Source organism: Rhinatrema bivittatum, chromosome 3 (genome assembly GCF_901001135.1).
Source record: "Rhinatrema bivittatum chromosome 3, aRhiBiv1.1, whole genome shotgun sequence".
Lineage (NCBI taxonomy): Eukaryota > Metazoa > Chordata > Amphibia > Gymnophiona > Rhinatrematidae > Rhinatrema > Rhinatrema bivittatum.
In genome coordinates this window covers 368,274,717-368,292,178 of record NC_042617.1, presented here as the reverse complement: position 1 = coordinate 368,292,178, position 17,462 = coordinate 368,274,717, and the positions used below count along the sequence as shown (strand labels likewise).

At 46.7% G+C, this 17,462-nt stretch overlaps 1 protein-coding gene and 1 long non-coding RNA gene across 4 annotated transcripts in view; one reads left to right on the top strand and one right to left on the bottom strand.

Annotated features, from left to right (window-relative positions):
- Window positions 1–770: 770 nt before the first annotated feature.
- On the bottom strand, window positions 771–1,561 carry LOC115087856. The gene is made up of 2 exons (XR_003855635.1): window positions 1,225–1,561; window positions 771–1,135 (listed from the first exon to the last, which is right to left on the bottom strand). It is a non-coding gene; the product is annotated as an uncharacterized LOC115087856 (long non-coding RNA).
- Window positions 1,562–1,626: 65 nt separating this feature from the next.
- Window positions 1,627–17,462, top strand: part of LOC115087855 (cytochrome b5 reductase 4) — a 248,272-nt gene continuing 232,436 nt past the window's right edge. For all 3 annotated transcript variants that reach the window (XR_003855634.1, XM_029595499.1, XM_029595498.1), the window contains exon 1: window positions 1,627–1,903. Coding sequence is in view for 2 of the 3 variants with exons in the window: in XM_029595499.1 (XP_029451359.1) it covers window positions 1,829–1,903 (75 nt within the window). In the remaining variant the exon portion in view is untranslated. The remainder of the gene's footprint in view (window positions 1,904–17,462) is intronic.

Below are 17,462 nucleotides of genomic sequence, written 5' to 3'. Positions count from 1 at the left end.
ATCCCAAGCAGTTTCTCCATACTCCCAATAATCAAGTTATAGCTGCTCTTCACCTTCAAAACTACAGTACCATTATTATTCTGCCTTTGATATGTATGGACATATCTCTAAATTTGGAGGCTCAAAGAGCTTTTTCTAATTCTAAAAATACCCTCTAAAATATTATTGCATGTTATTTAAGAATTCAGTGAGTAAAACCAAGCTAGTACTGCCCAAGCTCTCAGACGTTATCAGTGATTTTATCAAGTGAGCTTCAATATGTAGATGTAGTTTGCCTGCTTAATTTAGGATTATTTTTGAGGGGGATCCCAGATTAAGCACTAGTAACTAGAACATGCCCCCTCAACTCAACCCCACCCCATCATACCTCTGCTTCATAGTTTGTGATACAGAGCCACACTAGTATGGCTCGGGCTTCATAATCTCATGGTAACCGCAAACCATCAGTTAAAAGATTTATTTATTTATTTATTTTGGTTTTTATATACCGGAAGTTCCTGTATACAATACATATCACTCCGGTTCACATTTAACAGAGATAACTATCGCCGGGGAGGCGGTTTACAAGGAACATATCGTATATAATAAACGGATAATCTAAAATAAAGTACAATCAATTATGAAACAACTAAGATCAACTTAGAACACAACTTGGAACATATAACTGAAGTAATATAAGCAATATGGACATTACATTATTGTTGTAATGTCCATAATGTCCAGGAAGGAAAAGATGTGTTCATTCCGTCATCGTGAGTATAAGAACCGTGCAGATTCAGACATCTTTATTGGCATGTCAATTTTAAATGATGCAACATAATAGCATGATTAAAAGGGTAGAAAAGAAGCGGAAACAATTACAAAATGGTAAGGTACAGTTCACAGAAAGTACAGTATGAGGGCAATAACTCAGGGTTTGGTACAGGTGGGTGTTTTCCCCAATCGCATTTCATTTCTAGCCTGGAGGAGCACCGGTTCACCCCAGACTCACTGCTCCCGGGCCCGCTGCTCTCAGAGCATCTTCTGCGCTCCCACTCCTTCACAAACGCCTCCAGGCTTCCCTCTCCAGCCGGCCTCAGTCGGTTGCCCCAGCCCATCATTGGCGTAGTACAGTAATGAAATAAAATACTATTATCTGCAATAAAAATGGTTAAATATTTTTCACTACTCTCAGGTTATTTTGTTTGAGCCAAACGTTGTTTCAAAAACACAAACCTACGCTACCCGAGATACAGCAGCGTCGGACTCCGCGCTACAGGATTGGTCATTGTATTGCCGGAAGCTGCGGTTGGATTCGAGCAAGCTCTCACCGGAAACCCCTGTGACGTCTCTGTGTTGGTGCGCACACACTGAGCACCGCCTCTCATCTTTCCAGCTGTCAGCTAGGGATGAATGTATAAGCCAGGAAGGAAAGAATTGTGACTTGTGTCTCAGCTACGACGCGGTGAAAACCCGGCCACCGAAAAAAAACAAACCCGGCCAATACAAAAAGCAGTCCGACCTGGTAGAAAAGCCGCCAACTTCGGACACCCCACCTAATCTACCAGTATAGCTCTTCCGGGTTGTCAGGCATTGGCTGGATAGGGGCCACATGACCTCACCCTTTTCTCGCATTGGTGGTTGCGAGTAGCAGCGGGGTGGGGCGGAACGTTTTCTAGGAGGCGTGTAGCGAATTTGCTACGTCACGGCTGACCTGCCCCCCTTGCCCGGATTTCAGTATCAGAACCTCTGATAGAGAAGAGGAGTTTTAGGGGCAGTGGTTCGGGCTTCCTGCTATTCATTTAGGCTCGGCTGCTTCGCACATCGTGTCTCCGCCGGAGCCGTCATCATGTTGAACGTGCCTGCCCAGGCCTTCCCGGCCCCCGGCTCTCAGCAGAGGGTGGCAGAGGCAGGAAGGAAGAAGGTGAGGAGAGAGCGCTCTGAGTTGCTCGGCACCAGTGACAGCTCCTTTCGGATAACTTTATTGGCATGACAATTTTACATGTGCTGTCAAAGTTTTTTCTTTATACACACATATAAATACACACTTAAAAGGGAAACAATTATAAAGTAGTGATAATAGCAGTACAATTAAATTACATGATACTGAAAGAATAACAAGGAGTTTCCAGGTTCTGGTGTGGGTCCATATAGTTCCTGGTTAGATTATGGTTCATTTAAGAAAATAAGAAATTGCCATACTGGGTCATACCAAGTGTCCATCAAGCTCAGTATCTTGTTTCCAACAAGGTCGTAAGTATCTGTCAAGATCCCAAACAGTAAATATATCTCTTGCTGCTAATGCCCAGGAATAAATGTCTACCTGGTTAATAGCAGTTTGTGGACTTCTCCTCTAGGAGCTTATTTAAACCTTTTTTAAAACTCAGCTATGGTAACTGCCTTAACCATATCCTCTGGCAATGAATTCCATAGCTTAATTGTGTGTTGAGTGAAAAAGAATTTTCTCAGATTTGTTTTGAATTTGCTACTTACTAACTTCATGGAGTATTCCCTAGTCTTTACATTTACCTGTTCTATTCCACTTATAATATTAAAGACTTCTTTTCTATCCTCCCTTAGCTGTCTCTTCTCCAAGTTGCATATCATGGAGACTCAGTATATGCAAATTTATCTCAGGCATATTCATTGTGGATATCCTGAAAATCCAACTGGCTTTGGGTCCACAGGACAGTTTTGGGAAGCCCTGCCCTAACCTCTTTATACTTTCCTCCTAGTGCTTCTGTAATAGGTCTTCTGCTTGTTTAGCAGTGCTAGTTACTACAGTGTGTTTCTATCTTGTTCCTGCTTTGCCAGTCCAGCCTGTCTATCCTGCTGTATCTCACCTCCACTGGACTGACCTCTCATTGCTGACTACAGCTTGGACCTTGACTTCACCTTGCTCTCTGCCTGGACCTTGACTTTGCTTTGACTTTAGCTTGGACTCTGCCTTGTGGTGTCTCAGCTACTGCTACTGTATCAACTTAACAGTAGTCCAAGGGCAGAACACCAGGGTCTGCTGTATGCATATCCTCTAAGACCTCTCATTGCAAAGACCTTATTGAAACTTAGAAAAGACCAAGGAACTATAATTCTCATAGCACCCTTTTGACCAAGACAGATTTGATTTCCACTCTTTCTGGAGAAGTTCATCAGGGATCCAGTTAGACTGGGGAAGTCCCCCAATGCTTATCACTCAAGAATAAGGACTGTTAGGCCATCCCAACATCAGATCTTTGGCCTTCACAGCCTAGATGTTAAGAGGGTAACTCTATGATCCCTGAACCTTTCAGAGGATGTGTCTCTTGGTGTTCTGGCTTCTCAGACGGCATGAGAAAGTCTTATGGGTCAAAGTGGAGAAAGTTTTCCTCTTGGCATGAGGGAAAGACCCTAGATCTTTTCTCCTGTACCACACAAAACTACTAGATTACCATTTATGTCTTTGGGAGACAGGTCTTAAGATCAGCTCAGAGTTCACCTTAGTGCAGCTGGTTATTACCACATCATGTAGAAGGTAGATCCATCTCTCTATTCAGCCTTCATTTGCCTAATTCATGTGGCGCTTGCTTCAGGTATAGCCTCCCATCAAACTTTCTGCTCTGTCTTGGGACTTCAACACGATATTGACTCAGCTGATGAAAGCTGTCTTTGAACCTACAGATTAGAGGTGGCCAATTCTAGTTCTCCACAAACAGGTCTTGTTTTCAGGATATTTGTAATGAATATGCATAAGATAGATTTACATGCACTGCCTTCACTGTATACACATATATTTCATGCATATTCCTTGTGGATATCCTGAAAACCAGACTCTTGAGGTGTGTGGCTCTTGAGGACCAGAGTTGGCTACCCCTGCTGTAGACTTTTGTGAGTTGAAGTAACCTGCAAAGTCTTATCTTTGGCCACAGTCATTTTGGCCTGCAAAGTCAGTGATCCTTAATGACTTATCCACCTTATACCAACTTTTTTGATAATACAGTGATTCTGTACACACATCCTAAGTTCTTGCCTATGATAGTGTTGGACTTTCACTTTAATGAGTCCATCTTCCTTCCAACATTTATTCCCAGACTACATGTCCACAAAGGAGAACAAGTACTGTATAGTTTATTTATTTATTTATTTTAAGTTTTTCTATACCTGCATTCGCGAAGGAAATCGGATCATACCGGTTGACAATTAACAAAAATTGAAGGAACAAAGTACTAATGAGAAAATAATAATAATAATAATAAAACATTAACAAGGTGCTGACAGGTTACAATAAAACAAGGGAATTACAATAAAACAAGGGAATTACACAACTTGGAGCAGTGAAAAGTAGCTAGGATTTAAACATAGGGAACAAAATTGCCAATTAATGTTGAGAAATAAGTTACAGCATTTGCAATATTAATGAATTGTTCTGTTAAGGTGTTTATTAAATATCATATTGAGAAAAGTCTAAGCGATAGTTAATGGTGAATTAGGGTTCAGTTGGTGTCTGGAAAGGCTTTTATAAATAGCCACGTTTTGAGACGTTTCCTAAAAGTAGGAAGGCAGGGTTCCTGTCGCAAGTCTGGTGGGATGGAATTCCATAATGTCGGTCCTGCCGTGGAGAAAGCTCTGTCTCTGGCGGTTATGTGCCGAGTGGATTTGGCGTGTGGAACTTGTAGGGAATCTCTGTAGGATTCTCTGATGGGTCTGGAGGAAGTATATTTTTTGAATGGAATGTGAAGGTTAAGCGGAGAGTATTGATGGATGGCTTTGTAAATAGTAGTTATGGACTTATATATGATTCTGTGGTGAATTGGCAGCCAGTGAAGGTCTTTGAGGATTGGCGATATGTGGTCTCTTCTCCGAGTGTTTGTTAATATTCTTGCTGCCGAGTTTTGAACCATCTGAAGGGGTTTAGTGTGAGATGACGGGAGACCTAATAGAATAGAGTTGCAATAATCTAATTTAGCGAAGATTATTGATTACAAAACTGTTCTGTAGTCGTGGAAGTGGAAAAGTGGTTTTATTCTTTTTAAGACTTGGAGTTTATGGAAGCATTCTTTGGTAGTTTGTTTTATAAATGCTTTTAGGTTTAGCCTGTTATCATTGATAGCTCCTAAGTCTCTTACTTGTGAAGAATGTAAGTTGGGTGGAGGATTTGTGTAGGAGTTACTGCTTTCCGAGGAAATTAGGAGGAGTTCGCTTTTTGAGGAATTTAGGATTAGGTTTAGACTGGAGAGGAGTCCGTCAATTTCTAGCACACAAGTTTCCCAGTATTCTAGAGTTTTTGTGTAGGATTCTTTGAGGGGGATGACGATCTGGACATCATCCGCGTATAAAAAGTGTTTAAGGTTTAATTTGGTTAACAGTTGGCAGAGGGGGAGTAGATAAATATTAGTTTAGTTTAGTTGGAAGAGAACCTTCACATTCAATTTGGAGTAGACTGAAGCCCTTAGAAAGTCCACAAACATTTTGTTGTTTGCTGTTGCCAAATGCAGTCTTTAAAATCGGCTAGCAGATTGCATCTCCTTCTGTTATGCCCAGTGTCAAGGCTCATTGTATCCAAACTGGTGATGAATTTGGATTGTTTGTTTGTTTGTTTGTTTGTTTGTTTATTTAGGGCTTTTTTATACCGACACTCATGATACCAATCATATCGTATCGGTTTACAATAAACAGCGGTGCAATAACATTAACATCAACGTGAACAATAGGTGAAGAGAGAAAAAGTGAATGAAAGTTACAATAAAACAGGAGCACTTGAACTGGGAGGAGGAAAAGCCAGAGTCATGGCTAACATAGAAATAAATAATATCTAGTCTCAGAAATAAATAATATCTAGTCATATACTTAGGACTATAATAATCACTTGTACTCAGGACTGAATATTATCAAATATATAAATAATATCCTAATATTTCTTGTTGCACAAGAAAGGCAGGTATTTTATGAAATGTGGAAAAGGTTATTACCTAATTCCCTGTACGTACCTGGATCAGTCCAGACAGTGGGTTATATCCCCCGACCAGCAGATGGAGTCAGAACAGAGTTTGAGAGCGTCAGCATATAGAGTGCTGCTGGAGCTCAGTATTCTTCTGACTCCAGCAGATGTGAGTGGGGGGATCCACTAGCTCCCCCAGATTGACAGGGTTTCTTCATTTTTGGTTATTTCTTTCTTTTTCTCCACAGTATTTCCCTGTCTTATGTTTCTCTTCATTTTGGATCCTTAAAATTAAAAAAAAAAAAAAAAAAGACTTTTCAATTTTTGAGGAGGCGTGTGTCTGTGGCTCTGCCTTCTCTATTCTGTACATCTTTCCTCTTTCGTTGGGGTAAGTGGAAGTTTTTTGAGTTTCTTTCTCCACAGGTTTGCTTCTTTTTGGTGGTGCCCCGTGGATGCCGGTGGTTCCGGCCGCTCCACGCGTCGTTTGTGGGTCCCGCGGTTCGCAAGCTCCGCCCGCGGGTGGGTGCTCAACTGAAACGGGGGTTTTCCCCCGCAGTTCCTGGACCCCTTCGGCGGGTTGTTAGGGCCATTCCAGGCCCCCCCGCAGCACTAGCTCGTTTTTGGCCCCCCCCCCGAGGCTTTTTTCCCGGTGCTGACATGCCGCGGTCCTCGAGGTGTGAGGCCTGCGGCGAACCGGGGAATCAATTTCTGAGGGAGGGGCTTTGTGAGCGGTGCTTCCCCGACGGGGAAGGCACCCTGCAGTCCTCCGGTGCGATTTCGGACCTGCCTCCTCCTCAGCCCAGGCGGCGTGGGCCAGCCACGACGCCGCCTTTGGCGGGAACGGCGGCCATTTTAGGGGGACAGCGTGAGACGGACTCGCTCCCAGATGCAGACAGGATTGGTTGCACTGGCTCTCAACAGGCTTTGCCCCCGGCGGGGGGTTTGCCCAACCGGGGCTCCCAGGTCGGTCCCCTCCCAGGGATTCCAATCAGCTCCCCGTTTTTCTCACCTGATTTTATTCTGGCAATACACATGGCTTATTTGCAGGGTATGGGAGCGCAGGCGCCGAATCCCCTGGGGGCCCCTCCCCCCAAGGTTCCTAAACTTGCTGTTGGTCTCACCGCCTCGCCTGTTACGCCTGGATCCCTGCCGGGTCCCTCTCCCGTGCCACCCCGGCGTACCACGGGGGCGGCTTCGCCGGTGAGAGACGACTCCCCGGAACCCCCGGAGGCGCATCCGGATGGACATATGGAGGGGGACGACCCATGAGCCCTACGGATTTTTCAAAAAGAAGAGCTGGATGAACTCATCCACCATATTATTCAGGAGCTGGACCTCGACCCACCTCCAGATCCGCCGATCCCTGTGGCTCCTGCCGTCGCCACCTCTTCTCGCAAAGGGGATCCAGTACTTGCCGCCCTCCGTCCTAGGGCAAGGGCTTTCCCTATCCATGAGTCCTTCCTACAGCTTCTCACCAGGGAGTGGGACACTCCCGAGGCGTCCTTGAAAGTCACACGCGCCATGGAAAAGCTATACCCGCTCCCTGAGGATTTTTTGGATCTTATCAAGGTGCCCAAGGTGGATTCAGCGGTGACGGCAGTGACCAAGAGGACGACCATCCCGGTCACGGGTGGAACAGCCCTGCGGGATACGCAGGACCGTAAACTAGAAACCTTCCTCAAGAGGGTCTTCGCTCGCGCAAAGGGCCAGCTTACTCTGGGTACAGCAGCTTTTCACCTCTCAGGAGTTGCCCCCTGAAGAGGCTGCCCAGGCGGACCGTCTGGAATCTGCCATAGCATACGGGGCGGACGCCTTGTATGATCTCTTTCGCGTAATGGTTTCGGTTGTAGCAGCCCGACGGCTCTTGTGGCTTCGCAACTGGGCGGCGGATGCTTCCTCCAAGTCGAGCCTTGGCTCCCTCCCCTTTCGGGGGAAGTTTTTATTTGGCGAGGACCTGGATCAGATCATCAAGTCACTGGGGGAAAATTCGGTGCATCAGCTGCCGGAGGATAGACAGCGTTCCTTCAGGTCATTTTTTTCCGGTAGAACCAGGGCCAGGGCACAGCGACGTTATAGGTCTTACCGGCAGTCCGGTTCCCGGATACAGCCGACAAGATCCCAGCCTTGGTCTCGTTCCTTTCGTGGGCGGAGGCCCGCGAGAGAGGGTCCAGGGCAGGGAAATCCGCCCACAAAGTCATCCCAATGATGCCAAAGGAGCCCACTTCTCACCTCCCCGGATCGGAGGCCGCCTCATGGACTTCTACAAGGAGTGGGCAGTTATCTCCACGGACCAGTGGGTGCTGGACACCATAAGAGACGGTTACGCCTTGGAGTTTGTCTGCCCCCCGAGGGACCGGTTCATCTTCTCCCCCTGCGGTTCGGATCTCAAGAGGATAGCAGTTCAACAAACACTAGACCGACTGCAGGAAATAGGGGCCATCGTTCCAGTCCCCTTCGAGGTGGGCTTGGGCCACTATTCCATTTACTTCATCGTTCCCAAAAAGGACGGTTCCTTTCGGCCCATCCTGGACTTGAAGGAGGTAAACAAGGCCCTCAGGGTCAGCCGGTTCCGCATGGAGACTCTTCGATCAGTGATTGCCGCAGTGCACAAGGGAGAATTCCTCGCTTCACTGGATCTCTCGGAAGCATACTTGCACATTCCCATCCTGCCGGCTCACCGGCGGTATCTTCGCTTCAAGATTCTCGGTCAACACTTTCAGTTCAAGGCACTTCCCTTCGGTTTGGCGACCGCACCTCGGACCTTCACAAAGATCATGGTAGTGGTGGCGGCGGCCCTCCGCAAGGAGGGTATCCTAGTACATCCGTACATAGACGACTGGCTGATTCGAGCGAAGTCCTTCTCACATGGTCAAACCTCAGTGGCCAGAGTAGTACAATTCCTACACTCTCTGGGCTGGGTGGTGAACCTTCCAAAGAGTTCCCTTGTGCCCTCGCAACACCTGGATTTCTTAGGAGCGAGCTTCGATACCTGGCGGGGTATGGTGTTCCTGCGCCAGGACAAGGCACAAGCCCTGAGGGAGCACGTGTCTCGGTTTTCGGCTTTGGAAGAACCAACCGCCTGGAATTATCTGCAGCTCCTGGGAGTAATGGCCTCCACCATCGACATGGTACCCTGGGCATTTGCACACCTGCGTCCACTGCAAGCGTCCCTGCTATCCCGTTGGAAACCAGTCTCCCAGGAGTCTCCCAGACGGCGCCCCATCCCAGCCTCGCGGGATGGGGCGCCGTCTGCGAAAGAAGCGCCACGCAGGGGACTTGGACGCCAGAGGAGGCAAAGTGGCCGATCAATCGCCTGGAAACGAGAGCCGTGCGTTTCGCTCTTCAGCGTTTTCTTCCCCTGGTGCGACACAGAGAGGTGAGGATCCTCTCGGACAACGCCACCACCGTGGCCTACATCAATCGTCAAGGGGGGACAAGAAGCAAGCATGTCTCCCTCGAGTCAACTCCCCTGATGGAGTGGGCGGAGAGCAATCTCATCCGGATAGCGGCCTCTCACATCGCCGAGGTGGACTTCCTGAGTTGTCAACAGCTAGACCCCGGCGAGTGGGCTCTCTCCGACGAGGCAATGCATCTCATCGTCCGTCGTTGGGGGACTCCACGCCTCGATCTCATGGCGACCTTTCTCAACGCCAAGGCTCCACGCTTCTTCAGCCGCAGAAGAGAGCGTGGCCGTCGGATCAACTGCTCTATGTGTTTCCTCCTTGGCCTCTGGTCGGCAAGGTTCTCCGCAGGTTGGAACATCATCGAGGGACTGTAATTCTCGTAGCCCCAGAATGGCCCCGTCGGCCATGGTTCGCAGATCTACTTCAGATGACGGTGGACGGCCCACGTCGCCTGTCCCATCTTCCTCATCTTCTGCGTCAGGGGCCGGTATTTTTCGAGCAGGCAGAACTCTTCTGTCTTGCGGCCTGGCTTTTGAACGGCGCCGTCTCCGCCACAGAGGCTACCCGGAGACAGTGATCTCAACGATGCTTCGTTCCCGCAAGCCTTCGACCTCCGTCGCTTACGTTCGAGTTTGGAAGGTCTTCGAAGCCTGGTGCTCCGACCGCGGGGTCCAAACCATGGAGGCGACTGTCCCGCTGATCCTTCATTTCCTACAGGATGGTCTGGATAAGGGTCTCGCCTATAATTCGCTCCGGGTTCAGGTGGCGGCCTTGAATGTCTTGGTACAGAAGGACTGCTCTCTACCCCTTCAGCCGGATATCACACGTTTTCTGAAGGGTGCCAAACACCTACGGCCACCGGTCAGGGATCCTTTCCCTTCTTGGAGCCTCAACTTGGTGCTGCGAACACTATCGGGCCCTCCTTTTGAACCCCTGAGGGGGTCCTCCCTCAAGGACCTGACCCTCAAGACTGTTTTCCTGGTAGCCTTTTCTTCTGCTCGCCGGATCTCAGAGCTCCAAGCCTTGTCCTGCCGGGACCTTTATCTGCGTTTCTCCGACTCCGGGGTTTCCCTTCGTACGGTGCCATCCTTCCTACCAAAGGTGGTCTCGGCCTTCCACATCAATCAAATGGTGGAGCTTCCAGCGTTCGCTCCAGAGGAACCCCGGTCTCTCCGGCTCCTGGACGTCAAGCGTGTGCTGCTCCGTTACCTGGCGGTTACCAATGACTTCCGGGTATCCGATCATTTGTTTGTCCTCTGGTCAGGACTGAGGAGAGGTTCTCAGGCATCCAAGACGACTATTGCGCGCTGGATAAAGGACGCCATCTCATCTGCTTACATTGCGGCGGGGCGGGTGCCGCCTCGCAGCGTGTCGGCTCATTCCACGCGATCCCAAGCGGCATCCTGGGCGGAATCTCTCTCCGTTTCTTCCCAGGAAATCTGCCGTGTGGCGACGTGGAAGTCGTTGCACACTTTTTCCAGACATTACAGACTACACCTGGCGCCTCAGTACACGGGTTCTTTTGGCGATGAAGTTCTCCGAGCAGGTCTCTCAGGACCCCACCCGGTTTAGGGAAGCTTGGGTACACCCGGTTTAGGGAAGCTTGGGTACGTACCTGGACTGATCCAGGTACGTACAGGTAAAAGAAAATTATTCCTTACCTGCTAATTTTCGTTCCTGTAGTACCATGGATCAGTCCAGACGCCCGCCACTAGGGGTTTCATTAGGTCCTGCTCGGATTCTTCCAGGTAACTTTCATTCTGTTTGTCACTGATTATTGTTACTGTTCACAGCTCCTCACAAGTTGACTGTTGGTGGTCCTGTTGACCGTTTGTTTACTTATATCTTTCTCTGTTCCTTTTTGGGGACGGATCTGGATCCAAAATGTTGTGTTTTGCTTTTGGGCTTTGCTATGCATAATACTGAGCTCCAGCAGAGGGTGCACTACTCTATATGCTGATGCTCTCAAACTCTGTTCTGACTCCATCTGCTGGTCGGGGGATATAACCCACTGTCTGGACTGATCCATGGTACTACAGGAACGAACATTAGCAGGTAAGGAATAATTTTCTTTTACAATTCCTTGCATGAGTTAACATTGTTAAATTAGTTACAAGATATATATCTGCAACCACCAGATGGTAGCAAGTTAATTTAAAGGAACAGGCTTGTTTGTTTTAAATTAGTACTGTATTTATAGCAGATTATAAGTTAAATGTGTCATTAGCTATTTGCTATAACAATCACTGACAATTTTCTGTATCACAATGTAGGAATGCTTAATATTACTTACATACCTACAGTTTCATTTTTGGAATCTTTTAGGGAAAAATGCAGAAAATGTGTTGTTAATAATAATTGCTCTTATCTTTTAGTCTTTTACTGATGGCTGGAATTTTTCTTTGTTGTGAAGATTCTGGTCCTTTTGTGCTGGTCTGTGAAACCTCTCTGCTGGTCTTGAACTGCCTGTCACACAACACGTGACTTCATCCCTGTAGTCTTTTTCAGAACCACTATAAAAAATGATTGTAAGTCTGTTAAATGCCTAGGCTCTTTGTTTTTGGGTAAGCAACTATCTTTGTTTTGCTTGTATATCTCTGATGGGACTGTCGTCTTTCCCTTGTCTGGTTTTGTCTTGCTTGGCCCTTCCCAGATACTATTGCTTTTGGGTGGAGGAAGATTTCAGAATTAGTGTTCTTAATTTCTTCATTTGCCTTGCTAGGTAGACTGGATGGGCTATATTACTCTATTTCTTCAAATTAGAATATAAAATATTTCCTGCATCAATATATTTTCCTGCAGATAGGCAGGCTGAATTAGCCATACTGTCTGGGAGTGCCCCTTAGCAGCCCGAAGCGGGAACTTTGCTTAGAATGTACAGAGCTGTACAGATCATGGGTCTAGACAATGAAAACATGTCATCGGCTTATAGTGAAACCTTATATCACTGTAAGATGGCTGTAATCCCATACACATCTGCCGCATGTCGCATTACCGTTGCCAGGGGTTCCAAACTTATGGCAAATAAGAGTGGCGACAGAGGACAACCCTGCTGTGTCCCCTGCGAATCTGAAAGTTCGCCGTATAGCTGTGGTTAATTTTTAAACATGAAAGAGGATCCCTGTATAGCTCCTGTACCCACGCGGAGAAGGTACCACCTAAGTCCACTTTTTCCAGTACTGCAAACAAAAAGGGCCAATATACGTGGTCGAAGGCCTTTTCTGCATCGATGGTCAAAAATATTACTGGCTGGCCCTTAGTTTTAGCTATATGGATCAGATTAATCAATTTCCTTATATTATCTAATACCCGGCATAAACCCCGCTTGGTCGACATGGATGAGCCTGTATATCGTTCCTTGCAAACGGAAAGCCAAGATTTTAGCCAAAATTTTCAGATCGATGTTTATGAATGAGATGGGCTTATAGGAGGCACAACTCGTTGGGTCCTTCCCTGGCTTGGGCAATATAGTAATACCCACTACATTCCCAAATGGCAAGAGTTTCCCGCCTTCCCTGATCTTATTAGACATATTCGCCAGCGGGCCCTGCAGCAAAGTTCCATATTTATTATAAAATAGGGGGTAAATCTATCTAAACCAGGGGATTTCCCTAATTTTAAATCTTTTATAGCAAAATCCACCTCCAGTTCCGAAATTGTTTTTTCCAACTGAAATTGGTCTCCCGCAGACAATTTGGGCATATCTACCTCACCTCTCTTTACCTCTTTGGCAATCCTTTCTTCTGCCAGACGTTTTGCATTCCTGATTACTTTCTTCATCTCTCTGTTTAACTAGATATTCTTCCCTTTGTTCCTCTTTTAGGGATCCTTTTATATTTCTTGAACGCTGTTCTTTTTATATTTATTTTATCATCCACCTCCTTTGAGAACCAGATAGGTTTCCTATTTCTCTTGCTTTTGTTTAATTTTCTATCGTAAAGATTAGTTGCCTTTGTGATCGCTCCTTTTAGTTTGGCCCACATTTGTTCCATCTCTCCCATTTTCTCCCAGTCTGCAAGTTCCATCTCCAGGAATTTTCCCATTTCAGCAAAGTCTGTATTTTTGAAGTTCAAAACTCAGGTCTTCATGCGACTTCTCCATATCCTATTTGCAATATCAAACCATACTGTTTGATGATCGCTGGTGCTAAGGTGGGCCCCCACTCGAGCATTTGATACGTGGTCCCCATTTGTGAACACTAAGTCAAGAATAGCTCCCTCCCTCATGGGTACCATTACCATTTGTTTGAACAGAGCCACTTGCAGGGCATCCACTATCTCTCTACTTCTGTTAGATTCCACAGAAGGGATTCTCTAGTCTACGTCAGGTGGAATAAAATCTCCAACAATCAACACATCTCCCTTCCTTCCCAACTTTTTGTTTGTCTTCAATCAGTTCTCTGTCTAATTCTTCCGTTTGAGTAGGAGGCCTGTAAACCACTCTGGTAAAAATGGATACCCTTGTAGTGTAGAGCGGCGTCTAAGCGAGCAGCTTAGAGTGGTCAGAGTAGCTTAACCGAAGTCCTTACTAACTCAATGGTGGTAGCGAAGCGGAGGCTTGAAACACCCGGAGGTATTGACGTCATGCAGTGGGGGTGCCCCCGAGGTTCCCGCCATGATGTGTATTTGAGCGTAGGAGAGGTGTGCGCGCGCGCCTTAGGATGCCACGGGAGCATGGCGGACTGGAACACTCATGCTAGGCTGGAGATGCCGAGGCCCTCGGCACCGGAGGCAGCCATCTTGCCCAAAGAGGAGGAAAAGGGAAGAAAAAGAGGTAAGGCAGAGAGGTCGCAGCTGTCTGCAACCGGACGCAACAAAAAGCTTAGCAATTTGGCACTTTGTAGAGTTCATGCTAACTTGATCTGGATGTAAAAACCACACCTTCTTTTTTTTGTAAAAATCAGATCTATACGGCTTTTGTTTTTCAGTATTGTTACACCATTGAGGATGTAACCAGAGGCTTCCTGTTTTTGATGATGATGCATTTTTATGTATTCAGAAAACAGATTTACAATCAAAGTGTCGAATTTCACATATTTCTACAACCACACAACCTTTTGCAATAGCCACATTCATCTCCAGAATGCACCAAGTTCCTGTAAGGGCTCTCTCCTCATACATGTGGGTGCACGTTTCCTGCTTCCGGTTGTTAACACATATATGACACGGGGAACATGTGCTTACCACCCACATGGATGGATAACACAGGGAAAAAGAGCTTTCATGGAGGGTACACTTTTGCCTTTAACAAATCCAAAATAGTCTGAGAGGTGGCCAAATTTGTCATAAATGATTTGTGGGTGACCAATTAGATATTCTTTCATTTTATTGACAAATGGGTATAGGCTGGTAAAATCATAGTAATGTATTTTTTTCTCCTGGTTTTATAGTATAAACAAACGGCATTGGTTCTGCTACCAAAAAGGGCATCTCTGGGTATCAATTGCTTCGGTAGTGCAGATTTAACCACAAAGTCTGCACAACCCCATATATTTTCTTTCACCATTCTTTTCCATTCATGTTCCCACAAACTTATGACCTTAAACACTCATCTTTTCAGGAAATCTGCTTTGATTTGTGTTTTGTAATTGAGAAAACCAATATTGTAGCTGTTAAAGGGTTCTGGTCTTTTATCATTATAAAAGCTTGGACAACCATGGAAAAAACAACCATTAAATTCAAAAACTGTTTGTACCCCATCAACAAGTGCATAACCGTCAAGAAAATAGGGACCCACCTGCTTTTCACCCCTCTTTAAAGCATGTGTCATCTGTATTTGTTCTGTGGCCTCCGTATACATCAGCCACGGATAGAGGGGGATGAACTTCTGGAGGGACGAGTGCCATGGTCTTGGGTTCTAAAAACACAGCCATGCACACGGATGCAAGTGTTATGTACTGGAAGGGACCTATGCAATTTTACACAGTTTTAGATCCACCTTCTTGCTTTTCTACAACTGTGTCTCTGTCATTTTCATAATTTCAGATCTGTACAGAATACAGGCCTGCCTCAAAATGTTCACATCCTAGTGGCAATAATAAGCGAGCTCCTTTTTTTAAATCAAAGAGTTATATTGATTGTCCCTGTATCACTGTAAAAATCCCTCTTTTTTTTTTTTTCCAGGCATCATATTCCCAATGCCATAGTACTGAAAAACAGACATAGGCCCCACATAATTTTGATTAACTCAAGTATTAAAAAAATGAGGGAAATAGCCCTCACTGCCTTGAAACCCCTTGGCATGTGGAAGCTTCATGGGCAGGAAATTTAAAGAGTCTTTAAACCATTTACCCAGGACTTCAATTGTGATTTGTAAGAGCTTAGCACTCTGAGCTAACAAGCATATTTCCATCTTTTCCTCTAGCAGTTTGCTAACTACAAAATAACCATCATAGCTTTTAGAATTATGTGCTATGAAAGTGTATCCTTTGAACTTTGTCACAAAAAAATCTTAAACTTAGACTCTCAAGACCATTGAATTCCCATTTTCTTTTGTTACATAAATCTGTTGCATATATGCATTTGGGAACATGCCAACCTGTTTCCTGCATACATTCACAATCATAAAATATATATTTTTCAGGTATTTTGTGCTTGATCAATAGGGGGCATAAAACACAAGTGTTTGTCACCAGGGGTCAAGGCTCACAACACAGCTTACACTGTCTGCCCCTACATTTATGCCTCTTGTCCACATACGCTTCACATTTCTTACTTAGGGATGGATTTTTAAAGGCCTGCATGCGTAAATCCCGGGGTTTACGTGTGTGGCTGGGCCCTGCACGTGCCGCGCGAAGTTTCAAAAGGGGCCCAGCCACGAGCGTAAACCCCGGAATGCGCACAAGTGCCGAGCCTCTTCGGGGGGGGGGGGGGGGACGACACACACAATGCCATTGTGTGCTGTCCCGATGACTCGTTCGCTGGCAGCCGGCTGGCGCGTGCAGCTTACTTCAGCTCCGGGCCTGAAGTAAATTTGTGAAACAAAAAACAAAATAGATCGGTAGGGTTTAGGGGGGTGGGGAGGAGAGGGGAAGAGGGAGGGAATTTAGGTAGGGGGTAGGGAACTAGGGATGGCCCGCTTACGTCGCCACGCGGAAATTGCAAAAGTTGACACCCCCCCCCCCCTTTTATGCGCTGCCCGCACATGCGTGAATGGATTGTAAAATGTGGCACACGTGCATGCGGCCACCTGATTTTATAACATGCGCACGCGCGCATGTTTGAAAATCTACCCCTTGGTATTTTAGACGAGTGCTTAACTACTTTTTTTTTTTAATGCCAGAGCTGCATGCCAATACACGCAAGTATGGGTGCACGCACGCTCGCTTTAAAATTAGCCTGCCCCCATACCTGGGCGTATCGGCATGCAAGCGGAGATACGCTGCAATTTTAAATTGTGTACGCACTTGCACATGTATGCTTTAAAATATGCCTCCCATGTGTATGCACCTAATCTTAAGAGCAGTGGTGTAGCTACGGGTGGGCCTGGGTGGGCAGAGGCCCACCCACTTTTCATTCAGGCCCACCCAAATTGTTTTTCCAGGACGCTGCAGTGATGCAGCCAATACCGTCTCAGGAGTCAGGGCAGGCAATCGGAATCGGCGGCAGCCGCAGCGCTAAGTTCAGCAATTGGCAGGAGCGGCGACAGACCGTAGTGCGTAAAAGCCGCAAGTTTGCCCACAAAAGTCGCAAGTTTGTTTGAGGCCAGGGCTGGGCTGCACCGCCCAAGAGGAGTCTGTGCACACCGCGCACATGCAGGACGCACGTTGGTCAGAGAGGTGGAGCACGTAGGCAGCTGAGAGACTGCACAGCGTGTACGCACCTCGTGGGAGCAAGAGAAGCACGGTGAGCAAGGCAGGCCTGGCGGGCCACTTGCAGCACCCTGACCGCACACCACGATTGTCTCCTCAGGAGAGGAGCAGAACTGAGGAAGCCCTTATTATTCAGGTCTGAAAAATGATAAAGGGGGGTAAAGAAGCACTCATCTGATCTGGCAGTAGTGAAAGAGGTACCTTTCTGAAGCCAGATGGAGGAGGAAGGGAAGGAGGCCGCCGGCGATGTGCTGAGTCAGCACATCTCCCCCTCCTCCTCCTCCATCTAACTTCAGAAAGGTCCCTCTTGGAGGGGGTTAAAGATGGGCTTGAGTGTGAGGAGGAGGCTGGAGAT